The sequence below is a fragment of the Balaenoptera ricei genome, chromosome 1, assembly GCF_028023285.1.
Source record: "Balaenoptera ricei isolate mBalRic1 chromosome 1, mBalRic1.hap2, whole genome shotgun sequence".
Lineage (NCBI taxonomy): Eukaryota > Metazoa > Chordata > Mammalia > Artiodactyla > Balaenopteridae > Balaenoptera > Balaenoptera ricei.
In genome coordinates, this window is record NC_082639.1 from 142,489,247 (window position 1) to 142,516,263 (window position 27,017).

The 27,017-nt window shown below is 38.8% G+C and overlaps 3 protein-coding genes across 11 annotated transcripts in view; 1 reads left to right on the forward strand and 2 right to left on the reverse strand.

The window, feature by feature from the left end:
- LOC132373807 (torsin-1A-interacting protein 2-like) overlaps positions 1-20,202 on the reverse strand; it is a 37,172-nt gene extending 16,970 nt beyond the window's left edge. Inside the window, exon 1 of the mRNA XM_059937406.1 lies at positions 20,112-20,202. The gene's annotated coding sequence lies outside the window, so the exon portion shown is untranslated. The remainder of the gene's footprint in view (positions 1-20,111) is intronic.
- On the reverse strand, positions 5,940-20,199 carry LOC132373820 (torsin-1A-interacting protein 2). Its single transcript, XM_059937407.1, has 2 exons — positions 20,112-20,199; positions 5,940-8,566 (listed from the first exon to the last, which is right to left on the reverse strand). The coding sequence occupies exon 2, from the start codon at positions 7,895-7,897 to the stop codon at positions 7,502-7,504; it is 396 nt and encodes a 131-aa protein (XP_059793390.1). The 5' UTR covers positions 7,898-8,566; positions 20,112-20,199; the 3' UTR covers positions 5,940-7,501.
- Positions 20,203-24,164: 3,962 nt separating the features above from the next.
- The window catches only part of TOR1AIP1 (torsin 1A interacting protein 1), a 47,422-nt gene continuing 44,569 nt past the window's right edge, over positions 24,165-27,017 (forward strand). For 2 of the 9 annotated variants that reach the window (XM_059937408.1, XM_059937411.1), the window contains exons 1-2: positions 24,165-25,054; positions 26,749-26,826. In XM_059937408.1, coding sequence (XP_059793391.1) covers positions 24,550-25,054; positions 26,749-26,826 — 583 coding nt within the window. In that variant the 5' untranslated portion in view covers positions 24,165-24,549. The remainder of the gene's footprint in view (positions 25,055-26,748; positions 26,827-27,017) is intronic. The other 7 variants (XM_059937410.1, XM_059937412.1, XM_059937415.1 and 4 more) reach the window with 5 other exon arrangements.

Genomic DNA, 27,017 nt, shown 5'->3' on the forward strand with positions numbered 1-27,017 from the left:
TGAAAGTGCTTCATATTTTTATTGAGGTAGTGTTTGTCATCAAACTTAAAATCTGTACATTTTATTGCATGTAGAATATCCTCAAAAAACATTATTTCAAATAACATCTGAATGCTTTAAAAAACGTATTACTTGGAAACTGGGTTGTGGTCAATAAGCAATCTGCAAAGAAATCGTGAGAGATATTTCAATAATCTTACAAATGCTCAATATACACCTTTCTTGTCACAAGGCACACATCATTCCTATAGCCCGTTTCACTCAGACCCTTTGTAACATTGCTGTTCATAGCCAAAACATAGTCCCTCAAGGCTACAAGGAAGAAGTGGTACAAACACAGTGGTTCTTGACACATCCTCACAAAAAGTCACATGGTGGGGTATCTGGGAGATCTGGAGGCCACTATTCCAGAGGCAGGTCCATCTTTTCAACAGTGTCCAATCAATACAGGAAATGTATACATTAGGAATCTCTGGACTGCATAATAGAAGTGAGGCAGAGCCTCATGCTGATGGAAAATGGGCATGTTGGAGACTTTCTGCAGCTGTAGGAAAAACCACTCCATAAGAATGTCCAAAAAAAATACCTTTGATGGTATCTTTTGCAAAAAGGAACTGATGAAGTGAATCCCTTACAAGTTCAATTGTGAAATGTTGGTTTTCAGTGCCCCATTTGTGGAGGTTATGATTCATTTTTCCACTTAAAGAAAACTTAGCCTTATCACTGGTAGTTATCTCCGCTTCCCTGTGACCCTGAAATCTGCAGCAAAACTTATTGTTTTGCTTTAACTGTCTCCATAAGGGCGTGAACCAGGTTAAAGTAGTAAGGCTGCATTCTCCATAACTGGAGAAAATCAACAGATAGTAGGCTGAGGGATGCCTTCCTTAATTTCAATATCCTGGGACCTCCCTGAAGAGGGACACAAATTTACCTCAGTAACTCTTCTTCTGTTGTGGCTGCCCTGTGCTCGGTCTTTAAGATGCACCCTTTCTACTCCATCTCAATGTACCAGTGGTAATGTTTTGGCAACCTGGTAGGTGTTCATTGTCTGGTATACAGAATGACCTTTGCACTGCAGTAATACAACCAAGTTTAGCAGACTCCAACACATAAAATTAAATGTTGTAAGATTATCTCTACAGATTGATGCATAATACATGTTTATATATGAATGTTACTGAATAATAAAATTTTGAAAGTGTTCAACTCTTTTATTGCTCTGTACATTGTTTAAATAAACACATGAACAGAAAGGATATATGCTTGCTTCTATGGAGGAAAGGGCAGGAATAGGATGAGAACAAGAATCAGTTTCAACTGTACCTGTAAAGCCTCTAAAAAAAGAAAAAAAGAGGTATATGTGGCAAAATGTTAGCGTATTTTATCTATTTTTTCAAATTGAAGTATAGTTGATTTACAATGTTGTGTTAATTTCTGCTGTACAGCAAAGTGATTTGTTATACATATATATACATTCTTTTTTATTCTTTTCCATTATAGTTTATCACAGGATATTGAATATAGTTCCCTGTATTATACAGTAAGACCTCGTTGTTTATCCATTCTGTATATAATAGTTTGCATCTGCTAACCCCAAACTTCCACTCCACCCCTCCCTCCACCTTCCCTCCCCCTTGGCAACCACAAGTCTGTTCTCTATGTCTGTGAGTCTTTGTTTCATACATAAGTTCATTTGTGTTATATTTTAGATTCCACATATAAGTGATATTATATGGTATTTGTCTTTTTTTTCTGACTTACTTCACTTAGTATGATAATCTCTAGTTCCATCCATGTTGCTGCAAATGGCATTATTTCATTCTTTTTTATGGCTGAGCAGTATTCTATTGTATATAGGTACATCTTCTTTATCCATCTGTCAATGGACATTTAGGTTGTTTCCATGTCTTGGCTATTGTGAACAGTGCTGCTATGAACATAGGGGTGCATGTATCTTTTTGTTTTTTGTTTGTTTTTGCAATGCCATGCACCTTGCAGGATCTTAGTTCCCCGACCAGGGATTGAACCTGGGCTCTCGGCAGTGAAAGCACGGAGTCCTAACCACTGGACCACCAGGGAATTCCCTATCTTTTTGAATTATAGTCTTGTCTGGGTATATGCCCTGGAGTGGGATTGCTGGACCATATGGTAATTCTTTTTCGGTTTTCTGATGAACCTCCATACTGTTTTCCATAGTGGCTGCACCAACTTACGTTCCCACCAACAGTGTAGGAGGGTTCCCTTTTCTCCACACCCTCTCCAGCATTTGTTAAAATTTGTACACTTTTTAATGATGGCCATTCTGACTGGTGTAAGGTGGTGCCTCATTGTAGTTTTGATTTGCATTTGTCTAATAATTAGTGATGTTGAGCAGCTTTTCATGTGCTTCTTGCTCATCTATATGTCTTCTTTGGAGAAATGCCTATTTAGGTCTTCTGCCCATTTTTCAATTGAGTTGTTTTTTTGTTGTTGAGTTGTGTGAGCTGTTTGTATATTCTGCAAATTAAGCCCTTGTCAGTTGCATCATTTGCAAATATTTTCTCCCAGTCTGTAGGTTGTCTTTTCGTTTTGTTTATGGTTTCTTTTGCTGTGCAAAAGCTTGTAGGTTTAATTAGGTCCCATTTGTTTATTTTTGTTTTTATTTCTATTGCCTTGGGAGACTGACCTAAGAAAACACTGGTATGATTTATGTCAGAATGTTTTGCTTATGTTCTCTTCTAGGAGTTTTATGGTGTCATGTCTTATGTTTAAGTCTTTAAGCCATTTTGAGTTTATTTTTCTGTATGGTATGAGGGTGTGTCCTAACTTCATTGATTTACATGTGGCTGTCCAACTTTTCCAACACCACTTGCTGAAGAGACTGTCTTGTTCCCATTGTATATTCTTGCCTCCTTTGTTGAAGATTGACCATAGGTGTGTGGGTTTATTTCTGGGCTCTCTATTCTGTTCCATTGATCCATATATGTTTTTGTGCCAATGCCATGCCATTTTCATTACTGTAGCTTTGTAGTATCATCTGAAGTCTGGAGGGTTATGCCTTCTGCTTTTCCCTTTTTCCTCAGGATTGCTTTGGCAATTCTGGGTCTTCTATGGTTCCATATAAGTTTCAGGATTATTTGTTCTATTTCTGTGAAAAATGTCATGGGTAATTTGATAGGGAACGCATTAAATTTGTAGATTGCTTTGGATAGTATGGCCATTTTAACAATATTAATTTTTCCAATCCAAGAGCATGGGATATCTTTCCTATGTTAATGTATTTTAGATCTGGGTACATAGGTGAATGTTATTTCCTGCACTTTTCTATATGATTGATGTTAATATATTTTTTAAATGAGTAATAAAATAAAATATATTAGCTTCTGTGAGGAAAAGTAAGAATCAAAAGAAAAGACCTGTGGTATGATGAATTGGGAGATTGGATTGACATATATACACTAATATGTATAAAATGGATAACTAATAAGAACCTGCTGTATAAAAAAATAAATAAAATAAAATTCAAAAGAAAACAAAAAAAAGGAAAGGCCTGTAATGGTAACTCTGAGCCCACACACAATGAACTTATGTTACAGAGGCACACTTCAACCACAGCCTCCTATACATTTTGTCATATCCAGTTGAGAAGAGATAGGACAAAGAAAAGCTACCCATGAGAACAAAATCAGAGCTGGGAAAGCAGTAGGACCTCACCCAACCTACTCGATCCTGGAAACCTCAATCTTATGATGTATGGACTATTAATATTCCTTCTATTTTACAGATAAGGAAACTGAGATATAGAGATGTTAAGAATCTTACCCAAGAACACACAACTAGTTAAAAAAAAATAAAATAGTAAACATACTATAAGGCATCCTGATTCTACGTTTGAATTGTGACTCTAGCACATATGACCTGGGTAAATTTGCACATATTCTTCAACTTTTCTCAAATTGCTTATTTTGGTGTTGTGAAAGTCTCAAGTGATATAATAAATCATGTAGCAACTACATCTGCCACAATTATGATTATAAATGGGCCTAAAAAATGTGACAAGGATTTGCCTTGGGTCATTCATCCCACCAGGCCTCTTAATCTTTACATCTAAGGCCATTTGACACACATAATTACAGGATCGACCTCAGTCCAAAGATTAATCTTGTCCTTCACCAGGAAGGATTTAAGAAGTTTTCAGTAATTCAGCATCAAGTTCTAACAATTGGATTTAATCCCTGTTCTAAAACTAAGACTCTACCTTATCCCTAGTTCTAACTTCTGCCTCATTCTCTTATACCCTTCCTAGTCCTAAAGATGGACTACATGCCATATGATTGACATATGTTATCACATTTAAACCTCACAACAGTATGAGGTAGGTATTATTACATAACCTATTTCACAGATCAAGAAACTGGATACAGAAAGGTTAAAATGCCCAAGGTCATTTAATAGTGCCAGAATCAGAAGACAAACCTAGGTCAACTGGCTCCAAGGCTATTATTTTTCCTCTATAACAAGTAGTTTTCAAGCTGTGTTCCCAAGCTTCCATGGAGACTCAAGGGCTGCCAGAGGAGACTGAAGAGATAGAAGGGGTATGGCTCAACTCACTTTTACAGATATCTGTATTCTGCTGATTGCCACATACTCTTTGGATGTCATGGAATTCTTTCTTGCGTGCCTGTCTGCCTGGGCTACCTTCTCCTACAACTTAGAGATGAATCTTAACTTAGTCACGCACAACTCAAGACAGACTCTGCTTTAGTAGGTACTTTCCAGTTGCCCCAGCACAGTTTCCATTAAACGTCCACTCCTAGGTCTGCATTAAAATAACAGAGAGTAGTTCTAGAAGTCTAGAAATGGCCACCATTACGTGTAAGTAATTATTATCAACTCTCCTACAGTACGGAAGTAGAGATTAATATAGCTCATATAATCCAAAACAGTGGATCAATTGTCATGAGAATTTTAAGAATACACTTATACTTTAAAATTCATTATTCATAACTATGAAGTAGAGTATTTTAGAATAATCTGCAATATTTTAAGCCAAGTAAAGTCATACTTAAAAAGACCGAAGCTGAAAAGCTACAAAGCTTTCTAAATTTTCTCCCTTGCTCAATTTTATGAACTCTACCCCATGATGTCAGTTCTGAGAGCTGACCATATATCAGGTATGTGATGATAATCATGTATGAAGGCAAAGTACCCTTCTTAATGTAATATTAAAATTAGTATTTTTGATTCTTTTCTCTTGCCTGTATACTCACATACCTTATAATGACACCACACAGAACTGTTTTTGAGGAGGGCTACAATAGAGCCCTCCTCACAAACAGTTGAGAAAAATGACTGAGTTATAACCTGAAATATCAGCAGTGACCTTCACTTTGACGTGAAACCTCTTTATATGTCACCGGCAAAGTACAATAACTATCACTACCTTACAGTATTATGAGTACTCAGTTCCTATTCTTTTAAGCCAGATAACTAAATACCCTGCATATGCTGCTATGGTATTTCTCAAAGTATAGTTCATAGAGTACCTGCATAAGAATCTCCTGAGGCACTATTTGTAAAATGTAGCTACCTGGGCCCCACAAGCAACCTAAGGAATTAAAATTTCTATAAGATCGGAAAATTTGCATTTCTGACAAGCTCACCCAGGCACTGATTTGAAAATCAATTGTATAAATCCATTTAATATGTCCTTACTATTTAAGAATGAGATTGGTTAAGACAAAAACAAAGACCCTTTCTCTATTTTGCCGATATTTAAAATTGCACATATGTGGTGTTTTTTGGTATGTGTCTGAAAAAGTTTAGGAGACAATAATATTGATCATAACACCATCCTCAAAAGCAATACCTCAAAGTAAATTTTCACTTTTTAGAAAGAGCTTTAGGATAGTGTAGTTCTTAACCAATGGTAAATGATAAACTAATTAGTCTTCACTCAATTTAGCAGTCCACACAGTTTATTCAGCAATAGAACAGAAGAGAACTTCCATCATGACAGACATAAGGCAGATACAGGGCAGATCTCTGGGGTACATTCTTTAAGCAGACTAACAAGTGACTTTTTAACATGTGGCAGGCATGATTTGTTGCATACAAACAGCCATTCATTCCTTACTTCCTCCTTCCTAAAAGAGCCCTGATTTTATTAGGGGAGACAATGTGTCCTACCCAGGCAGTGCAACTCCATTCCCCTCTGCCAGGTTTCCCAGGCTCCTTTGTGAATCAAGGATGTAAGGAAAAATCCTTGCTGTAATGAGATGTAAGAAAAAATCTGTGCGGGACTTTTGAGAAAGATCTTCTTCCCAAATAAAAGACACAGACTTGAAAGGAGAAAGCTTTTTGCTCCTTACTTCCAGCCTTGCATTGGGATTGAAATGTCTGGAGCAGCAACAAGCTACATTGTACTCGGTGAGAGCTATGAGGACAAAAAGCCAATATGATAAAGATCCCAGAGGGGAAAGATAGAAAGAACCCGGGGCCTTGAGAACATTGTTGAGTTGCTACACGAGCACTGGATTATCTAGAATCTTAAGTGGAATTTTTAAATTGTTCAGTGGCCTCTGAGATGTTTTCAACTGCTTTTTCTAAGTTTCTTAACCTGAACTCTAGTTCCATGATTCTTATGAACACGTGAAGGCCAGAATGAGGCCAATGTCAGGTAAGACCTTCTTAGTTCTAAGAAAAATGCTTCCCCTAAACTGTTCATAATATATATGGAGTCAAGCTGGGTAACTCCTTTTGTCACCTATCTCCTAGGACAGGTACTTTTCCATTGCCAGGGGAGGACATTCTAAGTTCAGTCACCACAAAGACAGGATAGTCTTTGCTCATGTAGAGCCAAGGAGGTGTAGACAGAGGCATTTCTGCATGTTTTTATTGTCACCTATATAGGTGCTGATTGAATGTGATTTCTCTGACAGTGACCAGTTATCGATAACATCATAGCCACACTGAGGATGAGCTAAATAGAGCCAATGATGAATAAATGGTTATATATGAATAAATTATATATATATATATATATATAATTATCACTGATTAATATTTAAGAGGTGGAATTTAGAACAATATAGTTTATTATTAAAATGTCTAGTTGTTTTACTGGAATAATCTAGAATTCAGCTACAAGGATGCTTTCCCACAAAAGTTATCACTAGAATATAATGAAAGTACACACAGTATGGGGCTTCTCCTCCAGGACTACTGTGTCATAATAACGTCAATAATTAGGCTGTGGAGATTTTTAGGAGTAAGCTAATTCCAAAACATAGGAAATATGGATTAGTCAGGTTCTAGATGAACAATCTGGCTTGCAATACTGATTAAATTCATGCTGAAGAAGAGATGCACAGACCCTGGAAGCAGATCCAACAACAATTTAAGCAGTTTCCCAGAGCAGTGACAGTCTGGATCAGATATAGAAAGGAGTCATTTTTCCATCTTCCTTGGGCTACTAGTACAAAACCCTCTAGAGTCTCCATGATTTTGACTGTTTCAGAAGTTATTTGCTTTGGCCAAGTTTTTTGTTCAAGGTTTTGTCTGTTCTGGTCAGGATTAACTGTAATGCAGGGTTAAAACCAGCAACTCTAGAGTCATGTATCCTTTTTCTAACCAGTGGAGGACCCAGAAGAAATGGGTGGCAAGCTTTTTCAAAGGTCCACCTGGTAAGATTTTGGGGAGCCCACTCAAGTGGGAAAGACCAAGGAAGAACAAGGCTTCTATTACCAGGATTATCAGGATAACACTCAGGGCAATAATCAGCTCTGTTAATACGGTCTAAGAATACTTGGTAACATTCATTCTCAACCAGTTCAGTTTGGTACAACCAATGGCCTAGTTCTAAACTAGGGAACCATTGCTGTCCACAGTCAGGGCAATGTGAATTATCTGAGAACATTGGGACCTAGAGAGACAACACAGAAAGCAATGTAACTGTAAGAGGCAACAATGATAAAGAGAAACACCCAAACAACCAGTCCTATTACAGGTTTGGTTTAGCACTTTCTCAGTCCAACCACCATTACTTGGAGAGGGTAAAATTTGGCTTGCACCTCCGTGCAATTCTTCAAGATTTCGTTGTCTATTTTTCACTCACTTGCAACCCAGTCTCTGAACTCAGGGACTGATCCAGTCTATGTTATCCGTCACTTACTAGCAGCACAGATCTCAGAATAGCTCCTTTAAATCCCAGCTTCTCAAGAAAACATAGGGTTCTAGTCTAAGTTAATTATTTTTTCTTGTGTGTTATCAGCTGGTGGTATCATGCAGAGGCATCTGGCTTACTCTGCTTTGCTGGTAAGTTATTATGTCTGCTTGGTGAAACAGAGGAGCTGACAGGTCCAATGGGTCTTTGGTGGGCGCTGGCACTCTTGCCGTTGTAATACACGTACCCAAGTCTTAAGGCCTTGGCACTTTATAGCGATGTAGAGGGGTCAGGAAAACCTGGCAGAGTCCTCTTGAGCGTGGATCCAATGAAGTCTTTCTTGGGAGGACCTTAATCAGGACCCAGTCACAGGGAAGTAGCTGCTGTTGAGTTGGTTGAAGGGTCTGGGAATGCTTCACATACCTGTAAATAATAAAACTTCAGACGACTCATATGGGTTTTGAGTTGCTCACAATATTATTAGAAACATGCATTTGGAAATCATTTGGGTCAGTCAAGGTGGGTGAGAATTGTCTCATGGGTTTCCCCATAACAACTTCATATGGGTTCAAACCAATTTATCTGTTGGGAGTTATTCTTATGCTTGATTGGGCAACAGGGAGGATTTTGGTTCATTTAAGGTTTGTACTAGCTTAATTTTTGTTTTTAGGACTATGTATTTCTTTTTCCTACTCCTTTTGCACTTTGGGAATAATAAGGTCTGTATAATCATGTTTAACATGGTAAAACTTTGAGATTTCTTGTCTCTCTTCTGTGAAATGGGTGCCATATATATAGTTCTCCCATAATGGGTGGGATAACGTTAACAATGGTGACAGCCTTCTAAAACAGACTTCAATCCATGCAGGGAAAACTCACAAAATTATTAGATAATATTCTTAATAACTAACCATAGGAAGCTGGATGAAATCCTTTTGAAGGCTGAAAAAGAAACCACAAGGGACATGTCTCATTGCCCACATCTGTCTTTATAGGCTCATATACATTTTAAGTTTAAGAAGGCAATTAAGGCACAGTCCCGAGCTATTCTTGGAAAATATATAGTAAATCAGTTGGAATTTACAGATGCTTTCATCATCTTTGCACTCCTTCATGACACTGACTGTAACAAGTAAACAAGGTAGGGTAGAGCAGGATGTGTGGAACAACTAGACAGGCGCCTAGGGAGCGCCACAGATCACCAGGGCACAATATAGAGTCTGCCTTTCTCCAGTGTTCTTTTGTGAATGCTGAGGCCTGATCCTGTGAGAGCACTAAGGGACACTGGGGAAGATGTGAATGTTAAAACTGTATAAAGATATAGCCTGAAAAGCAGAGGGAGTTATATACCCTTAGCTGTGATCAGCCAAAGCATTTTCCTTACAGACTATCAATAGCAGCTGTGATTCTCAGATTTTAAAATGGCAACTTTAAAAGACAACTGAAGAGCAGCTTCTGCCAGTGCTGCAACCTGGGGCCGATAGTTTGATGGGAGCTCCGGATGGGGTGGGATAGAATCAGTGTAGATACACTGATGTGTTTTTTGAGGTTAGGTGACAAAGTATGCATGAAGATTACCAATTCAGCTCCTCAGGCAGAGTGAACAGAAAGTAGGGTTCCTGACCTTTGTGTGACAACATAGGGTATAACAGATTTCCCTGAGGGTCTACTGTCAAGAGCCACTACAGTAAAAGTTTCAGTTATTGAACTGGGAAATCTTGGGTGTCTAGTACATGAAACAAACAGATGATGAATAAAACCCACATGATCGTGGGGTTTATCACAGAAGTTAGTAGTAAAGTTATATGACTAAGTCTGACATTGAAAAGGTATAGAATTTTGGGTTTTTAGAAAGAAAAGGGGAAATTCAATTAAAACCACAACAAGATACTGTATTTCACATCCACCAGACTGGCAAAAATTAACAAGTTTGACAATGTGGGCTCTATATACTCTAGGCAAGACTACCCTCCCCTCGAACTCCACATCTGTTGGCTAAAGCTCCATTCCCTAAGCTCCAAATGCTCCAAATGAAGGATGGCCTTCCCCCAACCTTCATTTCTCCATCTTCAAGAGTTAAGCAAGCACTAGAGCTCCAAGTATTCCTGAATCAAGAGAAATCTAGTGTTCCATATGTTCCAGACAAGACCACCCCTCCCCTCGTCCTCCAAACCACAGTGGGCAAGAGGGGAGTCAAAGCAGGGCTCCAAAGCACTAAATGCTCAGAATAAGATCACCTATTACCAGCCTCCTAACTCATTCCTTCCTGAAAATACTCCTGGCAAGATTCTCGAACTACCCCGCCCCCCCCCTCACCCTCACAAGCTTCACTACCATTATCTGCTTGAAAGCCTGAGGACCAACCAATCTCATCATACTGTACCTCTTTTTATGTCAATCACCACATGCAGCCCAGAGCTTCCTTGTTATACTTCATCCTCTTAGTCTCTAATCCCCATATGGCTCTGAGAGCAGTGAGGTAATATCCCCTCCTCTTCTTTACTTTTTTTTCCCCATAAAACATGTACCATTTTGATATTAAATATTTTAGCTATTTGTCTCTACTAAAACCTAAACTCCAAGAGTAGGGTGTTTTGTTTTTATTTACTGCTGTACGTACCCAATAAACATTTCTTGAATGAATAAATAGCGAGACTATAGAGTAATTTGAATCCTTATACCCTAACACTAGGAGCATAAATTAGTATAAGCACTTTTGGAATTAATTTGGCATTATCAAATAAAGCTGAGGATGTGCATTTCCTGTAACTCAGTAATTCCACTCTCAGGTAACTACCCTAGAGAAAATTACACGTTTATTTAAAAACATGAATAAAAATATTCATGGTAGTTCTTTGTATAACAGCAAAATAACAACCAAAATGCCCAAGACAGTAGAATGGATAAAAAAAATTGAGGTATTCCCACACAGACATAGATGAAACTCAAGAATATAATATTGAGCTGAAATATAAAGAGCAAGTAGCAGAAGAATACACACATACTCACTCTCTTATATAGTTTCCATTTACATAAAGTTTCAATATATTGCTTAGGAATAAATATGCAATAAAGCTAAAAAGAAAAGGATAAGTACAAGGATAACTATTACCTTTGATGGGATAGGGAAGGGAATGGGATCGGGAAAGGCATACAGAGTATTTCAAAGATAATTGTAAACATTTTTTATTTGAAGGTACAAGAATGCATCATAAATCATAATAGTTGGAGGTACAAGAATGCATCATAAATCATAATAGTTTACATAATCTCTATTCAATATTTATTTTTCTACTTCTGTCTTCATTTTTACTTTTTTTAACTTTTAATTTTTATTGGAGTACAGGTGATTTACATGTTGTGTTAGTTTCAGGTGTACAGCAAAGTGGATCAGTTATACATCTACATATATCCACTCTTTTTTAGATTCTTTTCCCAAATAGATCATTACAGAGTACTGAAAAGAGTTAGTTCCCTGTGCTATACAGTAGGTTCTTATTAGTTATCTATTTTATACATAGTAGTGTGTATATGTTAATCCCAATCTCTATTCAATATTTTATAATTAAAAAAAGAAAAGAGTAGAGTGGAAAATAGCAGCAAAACCAACTTTCACACTGTGGACAAGAAGACCAGGAGCAGTTACTCTGCTCAGAGGCAAAGTGGGTGACTGAGGAAAAGAGGAGTCCTACAGAAAGACATGGATCTTTGTTTTTCTCATAATATTGGAAGCAACTATCTCTTCATGGAAATAAAGTAACAGAAAATATATTGTAAATCAACTATACTTCAATTAAAAAAAAAATCTCTATGGAAAGAAAAAAGAAATAAGGTAAAAGAGGCTTACCTAATGTTAATTAATGGAATTAATTTTTCCATTAGGCTACCTAATGGAAAAGAAAGTTTATCTTGGCATACTCCATAAAGGCATGCATCTGTGTACAGGACTTTCTTTTTTCATATGGTGCCTTTGTGCAAATTAGAAAAAAAGTACCCTCCTTCCAGGCAAGATGAAGCCCAAAGAACCTCACTTGGCCAGATATTCAACAGAAAAACTCCCATCTCTGAAATAATAATACTTTTTTTTTTTTTTTGGCCGTGCACGGAGCATACCGGTATCTTAGCTCCCGACCAAGGACTGAACCTGCACCCCCTACAGTGGAATTGCAGAGTCTTAACCACTGGACCACCAGGGAAGTCCCCAAGATAATAATACTTAATAACAATAGCTAATACTTATTGAGCGTCACTATCTGTTCTAATACATGTAATACATTTTACATGTATTAACTCATGTAATTCTTACAATAATCCACTCTATAGTTAAAGAAAGAGAGGTTGAGCAACTTGCCCAGAGTCACACAGGTCTTTGTAGAGAAATCAGTATTTGAATTCAAGAAGATTGGTTCCAGAGCCTGTACTCTTAACCACTATAAGATACTGCCTTTCTGAAGCAGTGACTGTTAAGTTTTAGAAAACCCTTTCATAAGCTATTTGCAAAGCTACAGGATACTCTTCAATTGTGCGTATTATATTAAAGTGGGGGTGGGAGAAACTCTCTCCCATAATTTTCCACTTTCACACACAAAAATCCAGGATACGTTTCAGGGAGTCCTAAATCCCCTGAAATTACACATAAAATTTTTTATGTACACATGTGCATTTTTTTCTGGAAAGAGAGTACAGCTGATCCTTGAACAACATGGGGGTTAGGGGTGCCAACCCTCAAGTAATCAAAAATCTGCATGTAACTTACAGTCAGCCCTTCGTATATGCAGTTCCTCTGTAGCCATCGTTCTGCATCCTCAGATTCAATCAACCACAGACCGTGTAGTACTGAAATATTTATTGTTGAAAAAAATCTGCATGTAAGTGGACCCACACAATTCAAACTGTGTTGTTCAAAGGTCAACAGTATACACTTTTAGATTCCCAAAGGAATCTGAAATGGTTCAGAACCATTGAGCATGAATGGTTCCTAATCATTCTACCATCAAAGGCAATTTTTATTCCTGGCACCCCCCTCCCCAGATCTCAATGTGGAAGGATCCCTGAACAACTACCATTCTTGTAATAACTTCGTTTTCTCATTTTATTAATTAGACATGTAGATCTGCCAATCAGAACTTCTAATAAAAACAAGAAAAAAACTAGTGTTAATAGTCCTGATTTAGAAATTTTCAATATTTTAAATTACAGATAATATTCAAAATGCCTATAACATAAAGTCAGAGAGATTTCAGCTATTCTGGATTTGCTTCCTTCCTCAACTCCATTAGCTTAAGTCAAAAGTGGTTGATTTGAGGTAAATGTATGATTACCACTAGGCTTGTAGAAATGCAAAAAATACCTTGGGAACCACCATTACTCAACTGATTATTGTTTAAGTTATTGAGGAAACCACCATGTACTAGGCCCAATGCCAAATTCTATACATACAGAGAGAAAAATCTTACAGAGCTTCCAGATGTCCAGGGAATCCAGATTGGAACCAATGCTTTAGGTAAAGACTACAGGCTTTTCAATGGATATAAAAAGACTGCCTGTAGAGATCACAGGAAATTCAGGAAGGCCCACAGAAGTTGGAATGTCCTTATCTTCAAGCGAACCTTGCAGCCAACAACAGTGGGCAAAAAACAAATTTAAAGGGCTTCCCTACCACATAAATGCTATACAGTCATCTTTCAGTATCAGTGGGGGATTCGTTCCAGGACCACCCACAGATACCAAAATGCACGGACCAGACGGACACTCAAGTCTCTTACATAAAATGGCGTAGTATCTGCATATAACCCACGCACATCCTGCTGTATACTTTAAATCATCTCAAGATTACTTATAATACCTAATATAATGTAAATGCTATGTAAATAGCTGCCAGAGCACAGCAAGTTCAAGTTTCGCTTTTTGGAACTTTCTGAATTTTTTTTCACAAATATTTTCTATCAGATTTTTTTTTTTTTTTTTTTTGGCTGCGTTGCGTGGCTCATGGGATCTTAGTTCCCCGACCAGAAATTGAACCTGGGCCTTGGCAGTGAAAGTGCCAAGTCCTAAGCACTGAACCAACAGGGAACTTCCCAGATCAGACTTTTTGTGTATGAGAACTAAAGCAAATTTAAGATTCTTCCTGCAGATTTATTAGAGGAAAATTTAGAAAATAAGCACTTTAACATCAAAACAGAAAATGCAGTTCTATTTAAACCAGTGAAATTTACACTACTAATGATGGCAGCTTAATACATATTAAATAATTATCATCTCTAAATATTGAGTCTGTATCATTCTTCGCTATTTCCTGAATGGACGTTAGTAAGCTAGCTCAAATCTGCCTCTGATAAACAAAAATTCTCTTGTTCTTTTTATTTATTTATTTATTTGGTTGCACTGGGTCTTAGTTGTGACAGGTGGGCTCCTTAGTTGTGGCATGCATGTGGTATCTAGTTCCCTGACCAGGGATCGAACCTGGGCCCCCTGCATTGGGAGCTCGGAGTCCTATCCACTGTGCCAGAAGGGAAGTCCCTCTTGCTCTTTTTAGTGATAGGATAATATAAGTTTCAGATTGAGTCAGGACTGGGATGACTTCTCCAGGCAAACATATCACTTAAACTTCAGCCTCAGCCAAGTCCTCATATGATATATAAAATCAAAAGAACAGACACATAGAAAAAATATAAATGCTCTAAATTTTCTTGCGTATCCATTTTAAATATTTTCTCCCATGGAATAATTTATTCTAACACTACTCAATAATCAAAACTATTTTTTGTATGAGACAGCTTCTCTGATAAGTTTCATATACGAAGTGAAATCTCAAGAACTTCATATTTCATTAACTAGTTCCGAATTTAGATGTTGGGAGATTAAAGAGTATGAAAAAAAAGAATCACTCTTCTTTTTAAATTCACATAATCTAAAATAATTCTTTGCTTAAAATATATTATGAAAATACATGCTCCTGAAAAACGTTTTCAGCCTGTTTTGTGAGGAACTACTTTTAATTTGGCAAAGTCTTGAGATCACAGAGAGAAGGCACAATCTTCAACACTGTTTAGCACACACACTGTTCCCTCTTACGAAAATAGATAAGCCAAACAAAAAATATGATCTTGAGTCACCCAGAAGTTGAGAAACAGGGAACTCCCTGGCAGTCCAGTGGTTAGGACTCCGAGCTCTCACTGTCAAGGACTTGGGTTCAATCCCTGGTTGGGGAACTAAGATCCCACAAGCCTTGCAGCACAGCCAAAAATAAAAAAAAATAAAAATAAAAAAATAAGGAACTGACAAACATAACAGGTGTGTGCTGTGCATTGCTGGCATTCCATAAAGGGGAACAACTGGTTTAGAAATTTACTGGTGTATTTCAATCTACTTTGCCCTAATGGACAAAAGTCCATGGTTCAAATTCTATCTACAGTTTCAATTTAAAACACCAGCAGCCAAACCTTTAGTTAATATGCAGTTTTCAACAGTGAGACCTAGTGCTAAGGTTAGGTATTTCTATACTTGTACCAGCTATTTGTGTCTGTGTTGAAAACTAAGTATCTAAGTCTTGCCCACGCCTCTGCACCATATCCACTGTCATAATATGCCAGGATTATTATTTTCAAGATTTCCCACTCATTTCCCAGTGTTTTCACTAAATAGTACTTATTCCATATTTTTGAAAGGGAGGTTGAGAAAGTACTAAAAACTAGAAACAAAAAGCACTCCACTTACTTTCTTAGGGAACTGTTTCTTATACAGGGACTGGATGCTTGGAGCAGTTCAGAGATAAATTTTTTCTGAGGATAGAAAGTCTTCCTTTCCTTCTTACCCTTCTTACTCCCTCCCAACTCCCTTGATTTGTATTTCAGGTTTAGGCTGACCCACGCAGAGGCAAAAAGCAACACACAAAGATCAAAGAGTTTGCCACGATTTCCAACAGTGGGTGGCATAACTGATTCCCAGTTTTAGCTCAACTCTTCTAATCATCTTTAGTATCTACAGGAAGCCAGCACATTTTTATTAAACGTTTTATTTTGAACTAATTTTAAACTTGTAGAAAAGTTGCAAAAATAGTGCAGAGAGTTCCTTATATCCTTTACCCAGTTTCTCCTAAAGTCAACATCTCATAAAATACAGTTACAAAACCAAGAAATTAACATTGGTACAAGTCAATTAACTAAACTACAGACTGCTCAAATTTTACCCGTTTCTCCACTAATGTCCCTTTTCTGTTCCACAGTCCAATCTGGGATTCCCCCACTGCATTTAGTTGTCAATTCTCCTGAGTCTCCAATCTGTGACAGTTTCTGTCTCTAAATTATCTTTTGTGACCTTTCCTGGTCTTTGTGACCTTGACACTTTTGAAAAAAGTACTGGCCAGTTATTTTGTAGAATGTCCCTCAATTTGTGAGTAAAAAGATAAAGAGTTTATGCATTTTTGGCAAGAATAACACCACAGAAATGATGTTGAGTCCTTCTAAGTGCATCATATCACTGGGGTCATGATGTCTGTATGTCTTATTACTGGTGATGTTAACCTCAATCAGTTGGTTATAACACGGTATCTCCACTGTAAAGTTATTATTTTTCCTTTGTAGCTAATAATTATCTTGGGGAGATACTTTGAGACTATGCAAATACCCTGATTTTCCTCAAACTTTCACCTACCAGTATTATAGGTAGATTTTATCTGCAATAATTACTACGCAGCTGTTTGTCTAATAGTGATTTTCTGTTTCCTTTTTACCATGTTTACTCATTGGAATTCTTCTCTAAGAAAGAGCTGTCCCTTCTTGAATCCTATTTATTTATCAACTATGTCAGTATGGACTCATGGCCACTTACTTTATTCTATGGGTTAAAATCCAGTACTACCATTACTCATTTTATTACTCAGGTTATTCCAACTTTGGCCATCAAGCTCCTTCAAGTTGCTCCTGTGTCCTTTCAACAAGCTCCCAAACCTTTTTGAGCATTTACTTAATTTCAAGCACCACAAGACGTTCCAGGCTCACCTTGTATTTTCCCTGACTTAGACCTGGAATCAAGTACTTCTCAAAAAAAAAAAAAAAAAAAAATTCTAGTTCCTTTTATCAGAGGATAGTGTTTAAAAACAAGACCTGGGTGCTCATTGCTACTGGGGTTTCACCATGGGGCCAACAATTTGGACAACCCCCACTATTATTTGTTTCCTTACTAAACTCATTAGCTGGAAATCATTAGCATCACCTGGGAACCTATTAGAAATGCAAACTCTTGGGCCCCACCCCAGACCTACCAGACTAGAATCTTTGAGGGTCTGGTGCAGGAATTTGTTTTAACAGGCTCACAAGATGATTCTGATGCTTCCTATAAAATTTAAGAAACACTTACGAAACACTGCTTTAATGAAGAAGAGTTAGCTTTCCATCACTATAAACCCTATGTTTACTATGTTTATCCCTAATAAAAAAAGGGAAAATTTACTTTTTTTTTTTTTTTGGAAAATTTACTCTTAATAACTTGTGCATAAATTATATTTTTACTGCCACAACTAATAAAACTATAGGTGAATGCCTCATCTGTTAAGGCACTGAACACTTCCCTACTCTCCTTTGTTTTCCTACAAAATTGTTTTTACATGTGGTGGTCATGGTAGTTATAAAGTACAAATACTGTTACTCTTATACAAAGAAGTTGTAAGTCACCCTGCAGGATCATCTCCTGCCTACATATATGACTCAACATCCATATAGTGAATCTATAAATATGAAATCCTCGCAGCACAGTCCTCTAAAATCAGACTGCCTAGGCCTGAATGACTGCTCCAGCACCTGACTTGGTGAACTCTGCCCTATTTCCCTGGTTTTCTTAACCACAAAATGGAATAACTACCCAGATGAAATAAGCATTATGAGGGTTAAAGTGATAATGTGCAGCACTTACGGCTATGGGGGCACAAAAGAAGTCTCAGGATGTGTTTATTATTATTTGAACTGTTAAGTAAAAGTGCAACTAGACGTTTTATTTTTTGGAATGGGAAAAGCAAGTGGAGACTGTGCTAAAGGAAAGTTGTGCTGTTTCTTCACTAGTAGATCAAAATAAAGGCAGAACCAGAAAGCTCTATTTATATAATTAAAACAAAACCCCCAGAAGTTTACAAATTAATGTTTTAAATTTGCCTTTTTGCAAAAATGTTATTATATTTACATTATGTACACCCATGATCAAGGGCTAAAGAAGAGTATATAAAAATAAAAACAATTTGATTTGTTCAGGTAGTGGAATTTTAAGTGAATTTTCTTCCTTTCTATTTTGATTATCAAAACCATGTGCCGCTTCCTTTAATATTAGTAAAGAAGAAAGTAGTCCAATTAGTAATAACTGGTTCCACTTACTGAGTCCTTAAACCCATTTAATATTCCAAATAACCTTATGACTCTCCACTTTAAAGATGAGGTAATGGGCTCAGAAAGATAAAGCAACCTGCCCAAGCGACAAAGTGACAGAACAGGAATTCAAACTCAGCTCTGACTCTGAAGTCTACGCTCATAACCAATGTTGGAGACATCTTTCTTTATTCACAAATGCTTGATTTGCTGTGCAAAACTTACGATAAAGTATAATCACTATATTGACTTATCTCTTGTGGGACACAGTAGTCATCATAAAATATAGACTATTAATGAAATTTTAACACAATTAAAATTCTAAATGAAAAATGAAAAACAGCATAAAGCAGACAAGGTTTCTCTGAGCAAACTTTCCTTCAGGAAATTCAAGTGGCACTTCAGAGAAATGTGGATTTCCATGGTATACAGTTTAAAATTACCTCCTAGGCAAAAATAAATTATATACAAGACGCTATACATTATTTAAATACCCAATAATCCTCAAATAATTAGCTAAATTCTTGTTACTTTATTTGTTAATTATAGAAGCTCTCAGGCTAGTATTATCTCTACACTAGGAAGAAAAACAAGTGAAGTAGAGCTTCAATGAGTCACTTATGGTTAGATAAACCAGCAGTAAAGCTGGTAATCAAGTTCTGGGCTCTGCATTCAGCATAATAAGCATTACTCAGGAGAGACTCCCAAAGTTTTCACAGCAAATGTCAGTTTTTCAAACTGTTCTAATCCACACAAAGGCTTCCAGGAACAGTTTTAGTTCCTCTACCAGTAAGTTCCTTTTTAAATTAAATTATTTCCCACTGACCATTTATATACTAATCCTGTGCTTGAAAAACAAAACTGATAAATATGGATAACAGCCACAGCCCTAATTCTTAACAGAGACAAGGAAAGGATCTCTCATATAGATCCAAAATAAAGTGTTTTAAAACCTAAAGACAGGTAAAATTGAAACAGTGTGTTGAATCAGATTAAGGTTAACTGATTTCTGGAACTGTGTATAAAGTCTAACAATTAAGCACTACTGATTAAGTAGAGAGTAAACTTTTTTGAAGGAAGCAAAAAGGAGTAAACTTTCTCGAGTATGAAATACAATTGGGAATACATATATAATATGTAATTAATTGGTAATTGCAGGGTCTTACTAAAACTTAAAACTTCGCTCTTTTTAGCACCATTAAGGCTAAAAGGCAGGGGTGGCAAGTGAGGGATGGCGGGGCGGGGGGAGAACACGGACACTATCTTATAAAGATTAAAAAGACGAATGATGAGATCCTGTTAAGCATGAAGGTAAAGGGAGTAATCAACACCTGCACTGGTAGATTTCCCGTTTACATTTGACCCCTATAGGAATTCTGCTTCTCGTCTCAAAGTCCAAACCAAACATTTATTCCCACCTCATTCTGTTTAACGTTTATACGATTCTGTTTCTCTTTTTTCACTCCAAAACAAAAATATACCTCCAACCTACTCCGTTTAAGGTTTTTGCGGTAAGGAGGTGGGGGTGGGGAAGGACCGTTTCTGAAAGATATTTAAAAAGAAGGTATCAGATCAAATATTAAAACATTGAAAAGTTGTATACACATTTTACTTACAAATTCTAGCGGGGTTTTAAATCGTCGACTGTCAATGTCAGGAGAGCCCTTCGAGCGTTCTTTCTGCTCCACAACGCTGGGCTGCACCCCTCGGACGCGGCGGAACAGAACGTCTTCCCGTCCCTGACCACGTGACCGCGACCTCCGCGGGGAGGGTAGGCGCCCGCGGAATGCTGGGACTGGTAGGCGCCGGCCCCTCCTCCCCGCAGGCGGCCAGCGGCCGAGCTGGAGGCTGGAGGCGTGGTGAGTGCAGCGGCAGAACCCCAAGCTTCCCCGCGTTCTCGGGCTGCTACCAGACCCGGAGGCAGGCATCCCTGCAAGACCCTGGAGGACCCTAAGCCCTCATAAAGACCTAAAGTTCATAGGCTCGAAGAACCAATGGAACCAACACAGTGAGAGGCACTAGCCAATGATACTGGCAAGCACCAGTCAGACTTGACTTAGAAGCCGGCCTCTACCATTACGAGGTGCGTCCTCAAACGAGTTGCTTAATCTAAGCCTGAGTTTGCTCTTGTCAAATGCAGACAACGCTACATACATAGTACCTCATAAGGTGGTTGTGAGTAAATGAGCTAATGTACATAACAGTGTCTACTAAACGACATTAGTAAATAATGAATAAAAAATAGCTATTATCTTAATCTATTAATTTTATAAAAATGAAAGTTGAGAGATGGCAAGCAATTTACGCAAGAACACATAATTGGTTAAGGGCAAAGTCAAGTAAATCTAGGGCTTCCCTGGTGGTGCAGTGGTTGAGAATCTGCCTGCCAATGCAGGGGACACGGGTTCGAGCCCTGGTCTGGGAAGATCCCACATGCCGCGGAGCAACTGGGCCCGTGAGCCACAACTACTGAGCCTGCGCGTCTGGAGCCTGTGCCCGGCAACAAGAGAGGCCGCGATGGTGAGAGGCCCGCACACCGCGATGAAGAGTGGCCCCCGCTTGCCGCAACTAGAAAGAGCCCTCGCACAGAAACGAAGACCCAACACAGACAAAAATAAAAAATAAAAATAAAAAAGTCAAGTAAGTCTAAAAGTCCTGTTCCTGACCTGCACCAATTCAACATAAGAGGAAATCTACTCACATAAATCTCACTTCCCCTTATTTTTTCCCATTAACACTCCTGACCAACACACTATTGTACTTATTTTGATTTTTATCTGACTCCCATAGAATAAAAAAAAAATAAAGCCTAGAAGGCAGGGAGGGTTGTCTTTTGGTCTCTTCTTTTACTGCTGTATCCCCAGCACCTAGAACAGGGTTTGCCTAGTACATAGCACTAGCTCAATAATTTATTGGATTATTGATTCTTCATGTAACTGATTTTTTGGTGTCTTCACCTCTCAACCATCCTTTTTTGGCAGAAGACACGGGATTTGGAAACATTCTTAGATACTGTTTAATTGACTGCAATTTCTAATTCAACAAAGAATAAGTGGAAGACTTTTCTAGTCACTTCATTTCTAGACATTTTCATTTGTATTAACCGTCTTTAAAATATTTTTTCTATCACTTGTGAGAATGGGGAATAAATGCAGCTAGCTACTGTGTCTTTACTTCCTCTTATTTAATATTTCAATCATCTTTTCCTTATTAAAAATAACGTTTCCTCTTTCTACTAAGATATAATCCCAAAGTTATTTCTCTATCTGATCAAAAGTGTGGATATTATGCACAATGAATTGATAAATGCTTTCTCAGTAAACAGGATTTCTGCTTACCCTAAACAAAAAAACTCATGTACAAAAATTCTTATTATTTTAAAATAAAATGTTTCATAAAAATAGCTGCTTTATTTAGAAATCCAGTGTCAAGAACATTAGATTTCTAGACTTAGGCCTAATAGCTAGGTCCTTAAATTGCCAGCCATTTGACCTGAATTATAATTTTTTGTATATCTGTCTTCCCTAGTATATGGCAAATTCCCTCAGGGTAAAGAACACTCTCATTAACTTAATTCATATATTTATTAAGCATCTATTCTGTGTTTAATAAATATATGAACTAAATTGATGAGTATATTCTTTGTTGTAATCATTTCTTCTCTTGTCCTCTTTTGATTCACTGAATTCCTCTACATATCTCAAACTCCCAAAGTAACTGTTTAACATCTGGAGCTCATGCTTCCTCTCTTGGTATTGGCAGCCCAGCAATTCCCTTATAATAGTAGCTATGAGTCTGTCTCTGTAATGTCACCTCTTTTAGGCCACCCTTGTAGTTTGGAAAACATCTACAGCAGAATATCTGGTTTGACAAGGGTTTACCTTTACCTCCCAGTTAGTGATGAAAGTTGGTATTTGTAAAGTTGCTAAGGTGTGGGAGGCACATATGGCAGAGCTAGGATTATGTATCCTTATTACCTAGATAAAGAGGGAAAATCCTAAGCAAATATATGTGTTAATGCTAAATTAAAGTTGCCGTTCCTCTGATTTTACTTCATGCTTCTCATGTTTCTTTGAAAACCATTCCTCTTACAAGCATTTTTAATTACAAAATAACACATGTACTGAATATTCAATAACATATAGAACCTCCTGTCCTCTCTTTTTTTAATATGTCCCCCAAAACTAAGTTTTACAATCTGCAACCAAGTTTCTATATAGTCACCTGTCCTGGTAACTGTTTTAAAGAGGCTCTTGATATATGCATTACTGTTCATAATATGAACTTTGTATATTAATACTATGAAGTTTTATATTCTTTAATAATTTCATCTATTACAGGACTTTTACTATTATATGTTAATAATGAGTAATATAATAGGTACCTTATAAAGCATTAGTTAAATAAAAGCCAGGTATTAACCAAGTAACAACACTTTTAAGCATTTTGTCAGAAAAGACTAAGTCCCACGAATCTTCCAAATATATTGTCTAACTCAGGCTGATGAGGGAGAACATGCTTTTAATTTTCCCTTAAGACAAAAGATTTTTTTAAAAAGTAGCATCTCCCATGTTGCTATTCCTTCAGTTTCTTTGGTTATATTATATATAGTAAAAAAAAGCTCAGCTAAATGAAGCTCCTAAAAGGCAAAAACCTAGATGATTCTCTAAAGCATGTAATTCCTCTTGTCTGTGGCCAAATTTTTGGACAATTAGTGAAAACATAGAACACCTTAAGATTTCATTAAATTGAAATCTGTGCCCAGTTTGGACAAATGAGTTGCTCAAAAACGTATCTAAAGTGATTTTAAATCCATGAAAGAATAAACAAATACCTTCAAATTTTTCAGGCTCGTTCATTATAATTGCTATCCAAATAGCAACTTTTTACATCTAGTCACTAAAATCAATTACAGAAAGCCGTCCAAGAAGTGTGTGTATATTTGAAGGCAAGATTAATCTTTCTTCAATAATTGTTCAGACTTTATACTAAATTAACATTCCCTCAGTGTGTCTAAATTTGGTTAGATATTTGCAGATTATCCACATCTGCAAATACGGTACACAGAGGTGGAACATATGGCTTTTATCATGCTTTCTTATTCAGTAAACTAAACGCAGGAAAACCCTGTATCAAATGCAGTATATCAAGTCATGCCCAGAATCAAAGTAAAAATAATGGATCACAAGTGAAAATTACAGTGCCGTCATTAAAGTATTTGTTCATTTCCCACTGTCCATAACACAGCACTAGCAAGCTTTCTGAACAGTGCTGCTGGACTAGAGCTTTTATACGAAACCAGGAATAAGACTGCTTGCTATGCGCACATTCTGCAAAAATTAATCCACCCGAGTATGCCTGTAGATCTGATTTCGTACACTCAACGAGGGACTTAAAACCTAAAAAGTGGTTAAATGCCTTCCCAAGGACCTTGAAACTAAAATTTTCTCCAAGATGACACCTGCAAAAGTATCTTTCTTATCACCCCTGCTAAGGAACACTTGGAAAGGTACGGCGGAGGCAGCAGTCGATCAAAGAGGCTGCGGGAAAACTGCGCAACAGCCTAGGGGTGAGGACCGAAACTTCCCCTCCACTCCGCCTTTCCCAGGGACTCGGTACTGGGGGCCGGGCCGGGCGTCTCCTGCGTGCCGGCAACAGTTGCCAGGAGCAGCTGGCTGAGTACCGGCACTCTGCCCAACCAGTGGGCTCTTCTTCGTCGTCCCCTCCTTCCCTCCCCGAAGGCCGAGGACAGCGACGTCCTCCTCCCTCTTCTCCTCCTCTTTGGTGCCTTCAGCCAGGAGGCGGGAGTGACCCGCGGCAGCTGACCCAGCACAGGCACTGCCTCTCCCACAGCCCTCAGAACACACGATGGGCCCAGAGGCAGGTTTGCAGCACAGCAGCGACGACGCAGGCGGCAGCCCCGGCGACTGTCAACTGCCTCCCTGACCGTCGACACCACTGCCGAACACCCGAAAAGCCATCGCCACCAACGGCAGGAGACTCTAGAGGCCCCCCAAAACACCTTCGCGATCGACTCAAGCTACGTCAACAACTATGGCAGGCGAGGGGTGGCGGGCGGAGCCGGAATGGGAAGGATGGGGGCTGTACGTCACGCCCAGGGCTCCGCTACGGGAGGGGAGGCCCCGGCTCGCCCCTCAAAATGGCGGCGGCAGTGACGCGCCTGCGTATGGAAGTCCTACGCCGTCGCGCCACGGCCGGCGGGAAGTGAGGTTCTCAGAAGAGCCGCCCGAAGTGTATGGCGACTTCGAGCCCCGGGCGGCCAAAGAAAAGGCCCCGGTGGGAAGACAAATTCCGCTAAAAGAGTTCCGGCCCGACTCGGCGAAAGAGGAAGTGAGAGAACGCTCCTATTACCTTCGGTCTCGGCAGCGGAGGCAGCCGCGATTCCAGGAAGCCGAGGAGATGAAGACGCGAAGAGCTACTCGCCCCCAGCAGCAGCAGCAGCAGCAGCACTCACAGCCGCCTCCGCTGCAGCCGTCTCCGGTTACGACCCGGAGAGGATTACGGGACTCCCATTCAGCCGAAGGTGAGGCCGACGGAGGTAAGAGTCTCAGCCCCGAGCCAGGGAGGGAGTGCGGCGAGCGTGCGCGCGCAGACGGTGTGTGCGCCTCGGCCGGGCGTGTGCCTTTCTGGACCTCACCCCCTCGGGGCTTCTCCGCCCGAATGGGCGTGCGACCCCACGCCCGGTCCGCCCAGACCGCTGGCGGGAAAGCGGCAGGGGTGGGGGCACTGGAAGGGAAGGCAGTCGTGCGGAGCGACCTGAGCGGAGCTGGGGAGCCGCGTGCATCCTTGGCCATCAATTTAGGGGTGTCAGGATTGCCTCTTTTCTGCAGGCTTGCACGTTGGGACGGCGAGTTAGGCGGCAGGCGGGACACTGAATCACTCCGGGCTCGGTTTCATATCGGCTCTCTTTGTCCTGCGGATGTTTCTACCAAAGCCACTTCCATTTCCTCCTTTAACTCTCAGAGGCCAGAAGTCCCTAGCTGAGAATTTTGGTTCTCATCTAACCTTCCAGTCTTTTTCCGTCACTACCCAGGTGGGGAGAGAGGGAGGGGAATTTTGTGAGTGGCCGTTTTGAGGACAAGTGTAGTTGATGAATTGATTTGAGACCCCACCCAAATACTTACACCGAAACGGGGTAAGGCAGTTATCCTGAACTTGAAGCTTCCCAGTGCCTGATAAACTTGAGCTGATCGCTCTTTCTAGAGTGTGATGGTCTCTGGCAAAAATTCGCATGTTGGGGACCGTCAATGGTTAAGTAGTAGCCAGACAAAGCAAGACTCTAAATTAGTTTTCGTCTAATGGGCCGCAAGGATACTGACAAGGTGATTGTATAGTTTTAGGAAAGTCACAGATGAATCAACTCCCTTAATCCATCCTCTCCCACCCTGCCCCCTCTCCCCCATCTAACACTGAGTCACAGGTGAAGTTTCCTGTTGGCTCCCCGTAGGGCACCTATGAGGTAAAATCAGGGGATTTGAATCATAATCGGATTACATAGTTAGTGATAGACTTTTGATGGATATGATGAAGAGGAGGTGGATTTTCAGTTTAGAGCAGAGTAATAGGCTGCACATTTACCGGCTAAATAACACATTGTGAAGTGCTGACACATTGGAAGATGTGTTGATTTTGGAAACTATGTTAAAGATAATGTAAATTAGTATTGGGAGTAGCAATTCAAGACAGTTTAACCCATATATATGTTAGTTTTATCTCTCTTTTAAGATTGTCAACTTCTGAAGACAAAGACCCTACATATATATTTATATATTTGAAGGACCACGTTATACTTCCGTGCTTATGTTCATTCTGTATCTCCAATATCTGGAAGAATGCTCTAGAAGGCAAAAAAAATATATGTTAAATTGTATTGACTCCCACACAGGCTGGTGCAGTTGTATAAGCTAATTTTTTTAACACATAAAGGATATACTTCTATTTTAGTAAATCTATAAGGATCTACACGTTTTTCATTATTCTGCTTTAGCCCATCTTTTAAATTTTCTAAAGTAATGTATTTTTGTTGCAAAGCATCATTGGTGAATAGTTTATTTTTGTATTGTCTTAAAGAGTAGTTCTGGCTAGTTAAATTCCTAAGTTTTGGTATACCTAATAACACATTTCTAAAGGGATGAATTACTTGCATTTCTGTGTATATATTGCTGTTAATATGCATAATCTCTACTCAGTTCACATATTCTGAATTTTAGAATTGTCATATCTATTCTTTAGAGGATGAACCATCTTCACAAACTGTTTTAAGCCCAACCGTCTCAAAGAAAACTATCAGGAGAACACAAGAGACTCCAGGTAAGAAGAGTGAGTTTGTTGTTTTCCTTACGTGCCTGCTTTTTTTATGTATAGATTATAGCCTGGTCTATCAAGGGTCGCAGATCATACCTCATTCAGGGTTTCAGTGAATCTTCTTTATAGGTTGTTTATTGAATTAAGCAATAGTAGCATGTGTCAAAGTAGCATGTGTCAAGAAAAGACAGGGCACA

Coding starts and splice junctions, on each gene's coding strand:
- LOC132373820 (XM_059937407.1), bottom strand. CDS start 7,897: ATGTTCTCAGATAATTCACATTGCCCTGACTGTGGACAGCAATGGTTC.